This window comes from Lytechinus variegatus, chromosome 14 (genome assembly GCF_018143015.1).
Source record: "Lytechinus variegatus isolate NC3 chromosome 14, Lvar_3.0, whole genome shotgun sequence".
Classification (NCBI taxonomy): Eukaryota; Metazoa; Echinodermata; class Echinoidea; order Temnopleuroida; family Toxopneustidae; genus Lytechinus; species Lytechinus variegatus.
This window is the reverse complement of record NC_054753.1, coordinates 11,670,688-11,684,180: the sequence shown is the minus strand read 5'-3', so window position 1 is coordinate 11,684,180 and position 13,493 is coordinate 11,670,688. Positions and strand designations below refer to the sequence as shown.

The 13,493-nt window shown below is 37.8% G+C and overlaps 1 protein-coding gene across 2 annotated transcripts in view; it reads left to right on the top strand.

Annotated features, from left to right (window-relative positions):
* Positions 1–13,263, top strand: part of LOC121427355 (chloride transport protein 6-like) — a 36,755-nt gene extending 23,492 nt beyond the window's left edge. For both annotated transcript variants that reach the window (XM_041623705.1, XM_041623706.1), the window contains 6 exons: positions 152–338; positions 1,449–1,588; positions 9,154–9,319; positions 10,318–10,425; positions 11,514–11,639; positions 12,244–13,263. In XM_041623705.1, coding sequence (XP_041479639.1) covers positions 152–338; positions 1,449–1,588; positions 9,154–9,319; positions 10,318–10,425; positions 11,514–11,639; positions 12,244–12,354 — 838 coding nt within the window. In that variant the 3' untranslated portion in view covers positions 12,355–13,263. The remainder of the gene's footprint in view (positions 1–151; positions 339–1,448; positions 1,589–9,153; positions 9,320–10,317; positions 10,426–11,513; positions 11,640–12,243) is intronic.
* Positions 13,264–13,493: the final 230 nt, after the last annotated feature.

The window sequence follows — 13,493 nt, the reverse complement described above, 5'->3', positions numbered from 1 at the left end:
TCATCATCACCAGGTCCCTCGGAGAGGACCTTAAGCCGTTGGTCCCCTGGTTGGTTGCTCACAGGCATTCGTGCTTTCTTAGCAGTCAGGTAAAAAACCTCGGTATAACTTATAAACTTCAATCCATTTTATCATAACCATTCCTCTTCAGACTCTGTGCCCACGACGTCATGGAGCCAGACTTGGTCTACATCTACCCCCACACCAGAGTCCACTCGCTGGTCAACATCCTGCGAACCACTACCCATCATGCCTTTCCTGTCGTCACGGAAACAACGCCTAGGCAAAAGGTCAAGAGGTCGGCTGATGCAGTGACGAGTAGGAACATGATGTTTAAGGTATTCCATTTTCTAAAAGGAAACAGAGGTCCAAGTGTGATAGCACATGGTGAATGTCTTATCACAAGCCATTTTGTAATTACAACTTGCGCATGAGCTAATGAAGGTCATTGGCTGTGTATGAAAATAGTGCATTTTAAATCACTGATATAAGCATCCATATATATATATGTTATTTTGATATTGCTTGTAATCCCATTTAGAGAAAACCAACAAAATGTTCAGTTATATTTGGTATTTGGTTTGGTATTGTGGGCTTGTCAGGGTCTTGTGGTTCCGACTCTTCTCTTTCCCAACACATCGTTGCGGGCTTGAGTCCTAGCCATGGCATGTTTCCTTCAGTAAGAAATGTATCTACATTGTGCTGCACTCGACCCAGGAGAAGTGAATGGGTACCTGGCAAGATTGATTCCATTAATGCATTGAACCCTGCTGCAAAAGTTGTAGCTCAAGCTAAACCTGAGGGAATAATGTTTGTCGTTTGTATCCTCAAGCAAAAAGGGCACTATAAATCTAGTTATTATAATTTTTTTTTATTTATTCTAATTTAGTAGTATTATTATCAATATTATTAGATAGATAGATAAATGGATTTTATTAAAAACATGTCTCACAGTAAAAACTGAAATGAACATGAATTACAGATTAAAACAATTACAAGACAAAAAGCAATATAAAGTATTAACATAGGAATTAAAATTAAGGGGTCACTCTCGCAGTGCACTTAACTTTGAATACAATCATCCAAAGTGCATCACGAAAATGACCCTGTAAATACTTTACATGAAAAAAAAATATATATATAAAAAAATACTAAGTTCTTACTTCGGTATAACAAGGCATAAATTAAACTAGATTCGATTCATAAGAAATCATGAGTAAAGTTAAAACTATCAAAATTGTACAGAGGAAACCATTAGGACTTTACATTTATTATTGATAAAATACTTTACTACTAATAAAATAGGGAAAACTAGCATTTATATAAAACAGAATATCAAATTATATGGACCCTAATTGCACTTACAATTAGTTACACCAGTGTAGAAAATTAACTTTATCATTATTGTTGTTGTTATTGCTGTTATTGATTTGTACTCTTCTTCATAGAATGCCACTTTGACGAGGGCCGGAGAGAGGAAGCTCCGGGGTCGGTCCGTTCTCCTGAATGATGTCAACCAGGTCAACGAACTATCTGCAACAACTGGTAGACGACGCTTTCACTCAGAATCAACGTATGCCTCACCCAGGTGAGCTAAATAAAAAATGCTGTTGTTATTCACACTTTTTAGTACTTGTGTGCATGTATATTACTCTTTATTTTTTTTATTTAATCCTGAAATTTGAAGTTAACTGACTCACCATAATAATATAATCTCTCTTAAAACCCAGATGAATAAAATGAAACTGCACATTGTTATTGGTATAAAAAGCCACCGCACACCTCACGACTGGTTCATCATCCGATTCGGGAACAAATCGCATTTTGCTCATGTAGCGGCACAGCTTTGCAAGACGGCCGGTGGCCGCCCACCGTCTTGCGCTGCCCACGTACAAAAAAAAGACGGGAGTCAAAGAATGACAAGTTCGATGAAGTTAAGTTGTGTATCAGGTTTTATTCTAAATCAAAGTCAAATTACATGCTGGATAATAATAAATGTCGCATCTCTGGGCTGGACGACCGACGACAGACAAAAATTAAACCGACATGGCCTACGGCGGCAAAACAAATCGGGAACGAAAAACTGCCCCTTGGCAACTAATCACTCCCTTTTTATCCCCTTTTTGGTCAAACACCGCGTGGCGAAAAAGCCTTTCCAAGTCGACCCTATCACCTTTGGTGTAATGTGCGAAATTAATCCGCCTATAATGTAAGTATATAAAACGGAACTTAATTATTGTGTACCCCGATTCCAAATTCAAGTTCTTCGGCTTTCCATTATTCTTCCAACTTACGTAACTCTCTTAACCACTCCCCAACTGCTCTCTCGGTCAATTAATCCTCTTTTGCGACTCTTGTCACTTCAGCCACTCCCACTCACAGCTCACTTCCACCAAGGAATTCACTCCTTGCTTCCACACCTGTTCACATTCTCGCTCTCTCTCTCTAATCACTGAAGAATGCAAGCGAGCCGAAGAACATGAATAAGAAGCAAAGTAGTAAAATAACTGAAGTTCCAATGGACTTCTATTAGCCCTGAACGCCTAGCAACCCAGTCAGTTTGCCCTCTTTCACTTCCACATTCCAATCGCTAGCCTGGCCCAGAAAAACTAGCAAACGAAATCAACACCTTTAAGGAATGTAAACAATGGAAGAAGGCGAACGAACTTCTTTACCCAAACAAACAAATCTCTATTTTCCATCCCGCTATAACTCTCCCCTACTGAATCGATCTGTTCCATAAGATCGCAAAAAATAAGGAAAAAAAGATTTGATACTGACGGTCGTCCATCCATGACACTTACAATTTGTCATAAACAATATAAACATTTCAACATCGTTCTATATTTATGCCAAATATTGTTTTTTCAAAATCTTCCCTTTTTTGGTAGATTGCATGTATATACATTGTACCTGTACCTTCTTCAATTAAAAATAGGATTTGGAGAGCTTCCATCAGGGGAATGTCAACGTATAGGCATTGGGAAGTGGATGACCCAAGCTTCCTGCTGCTTCATCGATGACATCACCCCTTCAAAGATGAACACTCCAGACCCCTGAAAAAAATGGATTAAAAGGTTAAGTTACAAATTCAACCTCTAAACATCTATTAAACCTTCATTATACCTCTTATGCACAACTAGTTACGTCAAAATACTACAGGTACATAAACATACATGTACAGTAGTAATAATAGCAATGATACATGTGAAAAGTAAAATTATCCATATCCGTATCTGTATCCACCTTACAAAATGAAAAACCAACAGCAGTAAATCTGGTCATCTTAAAAAAAACTATAAATAACCTTAGTTAACAAGTGCATGTTTCATGTCCAAAATGATACTAAAAAATATTTTGCATCAGCATACTTGTATAATGCCCTAGTAAAAGTGTTTATTAATCAATTGAACATTAATCAATGGATGGGTTGTAATTGTAAACCATGAACAATCAACTTCAGGCATTATCAACCATGAACATGTATCATAAACAGTAAACAGTAAATATTTTGATATTGGACAGCATGCATGCACATGTTAGACCTCGCTCTGCTATGCTTACAAATAATGACGGTTATTCTGAAAGTTACTATTATTTTATGTGTTATACTTTCAGAATCATTACTTTACAGTGTTTTTTTTTTGTACAATTCATCCTTTGCTTCCAAACAGATGACATAGTGCACCTCTAGGGTAAACCTCCACATTAAAAAGATAACAATTGTTAAAAAAATCCCTTCTTTCATTTGTTCAGATTTTACACGTCCTTTTACATGGACAAAAAATAACCCAAACATTACTGTTTTCTACCATTTACCAAGACTTTGGGATGATGTCAAAACTACCATCAGAGGTGGATATCCCATGCCTCCTCCAGTTCCGTTTGACACCATCCTGCCGTCTGATATGTGGTTTTCCTATAAGGACAAATATAATTACATATTTACAGATTAATTAATATCACAAAATATATTAAATGATCCATGTCGGCAAACCAAACTGGGCCAGTCAATCAATAGAACCAAGCAATCATACATATAACCCATAATCACTGATGTACATCATTTATCCCACAATAATAAAAAACTAATTAAATCCAAAAATGTGTCTGACAAAAACTTACTATTCTACGTAGGTATAGCTCCTTCCCCCTTTCTGTTATGGGGTGCATCCGGCAGGGAACGGTGCTCCCAAACCCAGAACATATCCCTATGTATTTGTATTATGTAGCATTCTTTCAAAGTTGAGTCACCTTCTCCAAAACTTCTCAATATTTGTTATTTACCACCAATTTCCAAATACATGCTCCTTACCCCACTCCCTACTAATCGTTTCACAAAGCTATGTCCAAATAATAAAACTGTCAGTCATAAATAATTGAAGGCGGAGTCCAGCCCAGAGACCCAAGGTAAATTTTTAATTGTTTACTTATTACTTTATTTTTCCAATACAGACTTAGGTAAGTTGTATGGATTAGAATGAATGCCTTTATTTTGTCTTTAAGATCTCATCTGGACGACACTTGTTCTGCCTCTGGTACGCCCCCATCCGTACTCTGGTTAGACCAGTACTCTCCCCTACTGTTTCTGTAGTTACTCTTTCTGGTACTAAAACATATTCATCCTCAAAATCTTTTCTAGAATCCTTGTAGCTAGCAATGATTTTCCTTCTCTCATAACCCAAAATCTTCCATATTTTGGTCAACCACATCTGATTCAGAAGGTACTTTCCTTACTAGCCTACGATTCACTATCTTTGGATTACCTCCATTAATAGGTCGGATACGATAAATATCCTCAGTAAGATTTATCCAATCAACAACATATAATTCATCAAAATAAACATTCTCCAACTTGTGTCTTTTACTAAAAGCACACTTCTTTAAGTAAACAAGAGATCCTATGCCCAGGGGAGGGGACTTGCAGAGATATTTGCATCAGCTCGGGCCTTATTCCGGGCTGCTAACTTGTCAGTTCTTTCTTTGGCAATTTTTTGAGCCCTCTCACCCAACTCGGCTTGTTCTTTAACAAAGTCTTGTTCCCATTCTACATCAGACACACCCAACAAATGATCTAAAGGAATACGCTCTTTCCTACCAAACATAAGAGCAAAAGGGCTGACCCTCGTAGTTTCGTGGGGGGTGGTATTATACATGTAGACAAGATGAGGCAATAATTCAGGCCATCTACGTCTATCACGCTGATACAGCGATTTGATTAGGCCAAATAAAGTCCTATTGAATCTTTCAGCCTGAGCATTACCCTCAGGATGATATGGTGTTGTACGAGTCTTACGTATACCATAAAGCCTACATAATTCTTTTATCACCTGACCCTCAAAATTACGTCCCTGATCACTATGAATTCTATTTGGAATTCCATACTTTGTGAACCAGTGCTCTTGTAGAGCTTTAGCTACTGTTGAGGCGTGTTGATTTCTACAAGGGATTGCCTGAGCTAATTTCGTATATACATCTGTAATAACAAGTACATCCTCAAATCCTCCCTTACCAGGATCTAACTTAACAAAATCAATAGCAATAATTTCCAATGGACTAAATGCCATTAGATGTCTCATTGGGGTTCTTACCCGAGGCTGCATCTCCTTTGCCTTAGCACATTTAATACATCTTTTAACATAAAATTTTATATCACGAGCCATGCCAGGCCAATAAACTCTTGACCTAGCTTAATTGTTGAGTTTTATTTCTACCTTGATGTCCCCATTCATCATGACATCCAACTAAAATACTCTTACGCAAACACTGTGGGAGTAAAATTTGAAATATATTACCAAATAAAGGATCAAGAACCTTCCTTCCTAATATTCCATCTTTAACAGTAAAATTAGACCATTGATATAACCATTGTTTCAAACTATCCGGTTCTGAAAAATGTGCGGGAAATTCATCCCCCGGTTTCCAGTGCGCACTCCACCGTTCCCACACAAATCTCAGTTCTGGGTCAATTTTCTGCATTTGAATGAGTCGTTCAGGCGAAAAGGAAGGAAACAAATTTAAAAAAGTGGTCCCTAACAAATTTTCCTGGTCAGAAACACCAGACTTCGATTGGATTTCATAAAAGGTTTGCTGCAAAGATTGCACAGTTTGTTTCTTTCCAAAATGTTTTTGAAATAGTTCAATAATACTTTTAGTATCTTATTTCCCCGAAAAACAACTTTTTTACCTTCCAAATTTGCTCTGATTATGCCGCACTTTTTGAGTTTCAGAGATTTGGTATTGTTCACAATAAAGATCTATCTCTTCTAACCATTCGGTAAGGGAAATGCCACCTTGTCCAGAAAATCTCTCAAGTTTGGTACTTCAACCACTAGGGGTAAACCTACACCCTTGTAATGCTCCGGTTAAACCGGTTACTAAATCTTCAACAAACTTTTCAGCCATAATTTTACTATGTATATGTGAATACTACTGAAAGGAGATGCAACCTCAACTACGATAAACCTTCAGTTATAACACACTTATAAAATAGTCTACTATCTAACTCTGGGAGAGAAAGGTAACCAATCGAACCAGACGCAGAACCTAGGAAAAAAGGCATTTAGTTAAAATTGTGAAATGTGTAAGTCCAGATCACAATAAACATTGGGGGTCTGACATAAAGGTAAGCACAAAAGACTGCAAATTCTATATAGATTTTCTGAAGATGTATTTTCACGTGTTGCCAAAGAACACTATCAAAATCTAGATTTTTACTATTATTCTGTCTAGTGGTGTATTTGCAGAATTTATTTGTGCTATCCCCTTCAGATCCCAATGCACACTAATGCAAAACAGACATAATAACAAACTGCATAGCTACACACATATCTTAACACATCGTCATGTTGAGAAGATAACGAGTTCATATCTTTTCAGATACATATCAAGCATATCTTATAGTTTGTAATATGAGAGTCTACATTAAATGTGAATGACTGTTCTGGAAAAATCTTAACAAGGGCTTCACTACATACCAGCGACTCCTGCTGCTTCACTCGCCAAGGCTATCGGCTTCCAAACGACAGTGCCAGCTTCCACCGTCGAAGATATCGAAGACAGGGTCTACCACACCACGTCGATAACGAAGATGAAGGGCCGTGTCGAAGCGTTGGTTGGAAGAACGATGTCTCGGAGCTCCTCGATAGCGTCCAACTCCCCGAGCCGGACTAGCGCCTGCGGCCTTCAGTACCTAACCTCAATCCATCCTCATGAGACGACCAAAGGAAAAGCAATCGCCCTGCTGAGTTCCTTTACAGCCCCTTCCAAGACGATTCTCGCGCAGTTAAACGACTCCTCTCACCGCAGTGTAATGTGAAATCACCAGACTTCGTCGGTACCAACTAATCCGGAGGGTTTTAGTGGAAACCAGCTATGCTACCTCGTCAGGTCTATTTGCAGTGGTTTTCACAGGTCCCTCGACTCCTCGCTACAATGCAGCCACGCGTGAGTCCCAGGACGAAGGGTTCTTTCTCCTGAGCTCAACGGCACATGTAAGGTCCCAACGTCGAAAACCCGGGCGATGTGGGGGCTCAATCCAACCCCTGCAGCTGAATTTCTCTCTCCAACGTTAAAGTTAAAATAATATCAATTCACATCCTCGAACAAAAAATAAGCCGGAACCGGTGACATGAAGTGAAGCTCTCCTTGTTGAATTTATCTCAATGTCCGATAAACATTGTGTTTATGCGTAAAACCAGACTGAAGGACTAAAACGTTCCCCGAACATGCTGAAGATGACGGTCGACCCCATCCGTACTACCAATTTTGTAGCGGCACAGCTTTGCAAGACGGCCGGTGGCCGCCCACCGTCTTGCGCTGCCCACGTACAAAAAAAAGACGGGAGTCAAAGAATGACAAGTTCGATGAAGTTAAGTTGTGTATCAGGTTTTATTCTAAATCAAAGTCAAATTACATGCTGGATAATAATAAATGTCGCATCTCTGGGCTGGACGACCGACGACAGACAAAAATCAAACCGACATGGCCTACGGCGGCAAAACAAATCGGGAACGAAAAACTGCCCCTTGGCAACTAATCACTCCCTTTTTATCCCCTTTTTGGTCAAACACCGCGTGGCGAAAAAGCCTTTCCAAGTCGACCCTATCACCTTTGGTGTAATGTGCGAAATTAATCCGCCTATAATGTAAGTATATAAAACGGAACTTAATTATTGTGTACCCCGATTCCAAATTCAAGTTCTTCGGCTTTCCATTATTCTTCCAACTTACGTAACTCTCTTAACCACTCCCCAACTGCTCTCTCGGTCAATTAATCCTCTTTTGCGACTCTTGTCACTTCAGCCACTCCCACTCACAGCTCACTTCCACCAAGGAATTCACTCCTTGCTTCCACACCTGTTCACATTCTCGCTCTCCCTCTCTAATCACTGAAGAATGCAAGCGAGCCGAAGAACATGAATAAGAAGCAAAGTAGTAAAATAACTGAAGTTCCAATGGACTTCTATTAGCCCTGAACGCCTAGCAACCCAGTCAGTTTGCCCTCTTTCACTTCCACATTCCAATCGCTAGCCTGGCCCAGAAAAACTAGCAAACGAAATCAACACCTTTAAGGAATGTAAACAATGGAAGAAGGCGAACGAACTTCTTTACCCAAACAAACAAATCTCTATTTTCCATCCCGCTATACTCATTTTCTGAAAATGTGAATGAAAAATATCTTTTTATTTGAAGTTCAAATTAAATGAAAGAATACTAATATAACAATTTTGGAGTATTGCAAACCTTTATTTTGGAGTAAAGGCCAAATTAGTGTGAAATCATAGTCAATCGTACTATTTACTATGACGTCATTACGACTAGATATTAAATTCGCTTTTGTTCCAACAAGGATGATAGCCTTGTCACAGATTTGAATGTAGGTGTTCGCACGCTGATTTAGAACATTACACAGTAAGATATTCCTTCAATAGTAGCATAAAATTCTAACATGTTTTATTCCAAAACTGGATCGCAGACAAATCTTAAGATGTGCAGTGGCTTGAACACTTTGTTTACAGTGCCTTCATTCACACATAAATTCTAGTTACCAACATGATAATGATTACAAATCAACTTCAAAGACAAAAAAAAAATCACAAATTGTATGTTTGCATTTCCTTTCTCCTTTAATTATTCTTCATCCACCATCCAGCTCACCATCAAATCCATCCACTGAAGAGGCTACGGCTGAACCTGACTGTGAGAGTGAACAAGTTTTCCAGGACGAATATCGACCTTTGACCTTCCACGGGCTCCTCCTCAGGGATCACTTGGTGACCCTGCTGCAACATGGGGCATGCTATCCTGAAAATGTCTCTGTGAGTATATGATCAGAGGGGTTGCCTTGGGTGGTATCCAGGGCCCCGTCTTACAAAGAGTTACGATCGATCCAATCAGTTGTAACTCTATGGAAATCCATCAGTGTCATAATTTTTTCTACAGGAAATTTGCATTAAGTCCTATGTAAACACAGAGAGAAACACAGTGAATTTTCAAGAAAATAATGAATGCATGAATATACATCATAGTTAGAAAATATTTTGATCAAACATGCATAATAGATGTTGACGTCGCTGGTTGTGATTCGTGACTCTTTGTAAGACGAGGCCCTGGCCAGCAGTGGTCTTGTTGGCCCCGGGTCGAGTCCTGTGTGTCCAGAGGAGGGAGTTTCTCCAACAGCATCATGCCTCGGTTCCCCCGGGCATGACTTCATCCCTGGTTGTCGCAAGAAAATTATGTAGCAATTGTTTGCAAATACCTACATGTGTGATAATATTAATTTGCAGCAGGTAAATAAGTTGCAATTTTCAATGAATGGTCAATTCCTGTTGCAAAAAACCAGTCATTCCTGGTAATCAATGGCACTTTTGAATATGAGAAGGGATATATCGAGGAAAGAAAGAGTGGTGAAAAGTAAAAAAGTAAACACATGGAGTGAAAGAATCTGAGCTAAGAATAAGTAAGTGAAGAAACAAAATAAATGTGAAATTGAGATAGAGAAAGAAGAGAGAAATTTCTATATAGAAGTGAAGAAAAGCAAGATTTGTGGAGGAAGATTATTAAGGAAGGAAGAGGTGAAAAAAAAGAAAACGGGAAGAATGGGAGAAGTCAAAATACAGGAAGAAAGAGAGAAAAGGAAAGAAAGAGAAACATTTAGAAAGATAAAAGAAGGATAGAGAATGGGAAAGGGAAACATTGAATTTGAACAAAAGAAAAAGAGCAAGGAAATAAGGAAACACTAAAAAGGGAACAAGAATGTTGTCGTCTTCATTTTATGTCCATTCAACCTGATCTGTGATATTTTTATCAATCACAGAGTTCAACTCAGCCTGATGTTACATATGAAGATATGGTGGCCAGGTATCCAAGATATCTTGACATCTACGACATTGACATTTCTAACGTCAATGCTAATATGATAGTGGTAAGTTCGACACAGAAGCACTTTTTCAGAGAAAAATAATTCTTATATAGAATGAAAAAATATAGGAGCACCTTGAGTACCCAACAAGGTGGATATGTACGCTACTTATTTCCTATAGTAGAAGTAGTAGTACTAGTAGTAGTAGTAGTAGTAGCAGTAGTAGCAGCAGCAGCAGCAGCAGCAGCAGCAGCAGCAGCAGCAGCAGCAGCAGCAGCAGCAGCAGCAGTAGTAGAAGTAGTAGTAGTAGTAGAAATAGTAGTAAGTAGTCGTAAGAAGTAAGTAGTAGTAGTAGTAGTAGTAGTAGTAGTAGTAGTAGTAGTAGTAGTAGTAGTAAGTAGTAGTAGTAGTAGTAGTAATAGTAGTAAGTAGTAGTAGTAGTAGTAGTAGTAGTAGTAGTAAGTAGTAGTAGTAGTAGTAGTAGTAGTAGTAAGTAGTAGTAGTAGTAGTAGTAGTAGTAGTAGTAGTAAGTAGTAGTAGTAGTAAGTAGTAGTAAGTAGTAGTAAGTAGTAGTAGTAGTAGTAGTAGTAGTAGTAGTAGTAGTAGTAGTAGTAGTAGTAGTAGTAGTAGTAGTAGTAATAGTAGTAATAGTAGTAATAGTACTAGTAGTTGTTGTTGTTGTTGGAGTTGTAAGTAGTAGTAAGTAGTAAGTAGTAGTAGTAGTAGAAGTAGTAGTAGTAGTAGTAGTAGTTGTAGTAAGAAGTAAGTAGTAAGTAGTAGTAGTAGTTAGTAGTAGTAGTAGTAGTAAGTAATAGTAGTAGTTGTTGTAGTAGTAGTAGTAGTAGTAGTAGTAGTAGTAGTAGTAGTAGTAGTAGTAATAGTAGTAGTTAGTATTTCTTCTAATATAGCACCAGTTTCTCTTTCATTGGTCATTGTGCTATAAACAGGTATAATGTAAATTTACATATGAACAATAGCATAGAAATAGAAATTCAGGGGTCAAAGCTTGAAGCCTCCTAAGTGAAAGACTACCAAAACAGGTGTAATTTTTTTTAATGATCATTAGAAAGGTATGTGTCCCTTACATCATTATAATCAGAGGAACCTTTGTAGAGATTATCTGTAAATCATCCTGTCCTTACATGATTCAGGATGTGAGCAAGTACATGACACCATGCCCCTACACTGTCTATCCGGACACACCAGCACCAAAGGTCTTCAATCTATTTCGTACCATGGGACTCAGACATCTACCCGTTGTCAATAGTTTTGGAGAGGTAAGATGATGAAAGAAGTGACAATGATGATGATGATTATTATAATGATAGTGATGATGATGAAAATGATGATTATGATGATGAAAGAAATGATGATGATGATGATGGTGATGAAAATGATGATGATGATGGTGGTGATGGTGATGATGATGATGATGAAAGAAGTGATGATGATGATGATGAAAGAAGTAATGATGATGATGATGATGATGATGATGAAAGAAGTGATGATGATGATGATGATGATGATAATGATGGTGATGATGATGAAAATGATGATGATGATGGTGGTGTTGATGGTGATGGTGATAATGATGGTGATGCTGATGATGATTTTGGTAGTGATTGATGTATATGGAAGAGGAGGACATATTTGTTATGATTATGGGGATGATATTGAGGATGCTTGTATTGTTGATAGTGATGATGCTTGGTGTTTATTTTGGTAGTAGTGATGGTGAAGGTCGATGATATGGAGTTCGTGGTAGTGATGGTGATGAACATGTTAATGATAAGTTTTCATAACTTATGATAGCTCTTACTCTTGCTTTGACTAAGTTGCCCATCTCTCATTTCTATTTGGATTTTGTTATTCCATTCTCAGATCTTGGGAATCATCACCAGGCACAATCTAACAGAGGAATTCTTGGAAGAGAAACAAGAAGAACTTCATCACAGAACAACTAATCCAGTAGTTGACGATAGTTTGGGGTAAATCTTTGATAATTGCATCTGGCGTGATCTTATACTGATATAGTATAAGTATGTAATATGTTGACATATGTACTTAAATAGATTCCACTTCCCAGATGGAAGAAAGATTTTTCTATTTTTAATAATATATTGTGTAAAAAATTTTAATTATGAATTCTTTTTCTACCTTTTTAATTAGTCTTAATTCTCGTCCATGACTATGCAAACAAAAAGAGGATACTTCTTGACAATCATCTAATAAGCTGTTTTTATTCATACCTTTAATTTTCATCTAATATTTCAGGAGGTAGTGTTGTCCATAGCTATGTGTTAATGGGCCATCATGATAATAGTATTATCACACCAATTTTAAAGTATTAGAAGTAGTCTTTGATTACACAGTTAGGTTCAGTGATGAAAATGATGCTAGAATGTCCAATTTGCTATTGAATTGTCTTCTTTTTTTTTTAATAGATTTTTTTTTTTGGGGGGGGTCTGTTCTGCTTCTGTCACTTATTCCCTTTTGAACCCGATTTTTTTTATAGATATATGGATATCAAATCTCTTATGCGAAATTTACCTTTTGGGGGAAGTGTGATTGTATTTAGATAATGTTTGAAGGTTTGCAAGGTGGTATGAACAATCACGAAAGTGGTTCTACAGTATTCCATGTCAATGTCTAAAGTCCTGGAAAGGACTGAGATTAAAGTGGATAGAGTTAGAAGTGAAATGGAAAGGCGAGAAGAAGACGGACAGACAACGTACCCGAAGCGTCAAGTCTTCTCTTCCGCTCCTGCTCTGCAACTCATTTGCTGAGTTTATCCAGCCTTCTCTAATCTACTCAAGCCTCTCTCACCTCTCCAAATCAATCAGCCTTCTACTCAAGCCTCTCATCCGACATGTCCCTACTACTCAAGCTTTCCACTCCTTCTGGTTTACAGTTCTTAAGTACTACACTCTATGTGCTTGTATTTGTTTCATTGTCATATTTCAACATTATTGGTTAATGCTATTTAATAGTACATGTACTTATCAAATAGGAAATGATGATATATTTGAGGACCGCCTGTCCATATAGACCACAATTATGACATTCCTCAGTTGGATAAATATCACCATGATTGAAAAAAAACCTTTCCAGAAAGACCACCTGTGCATAGA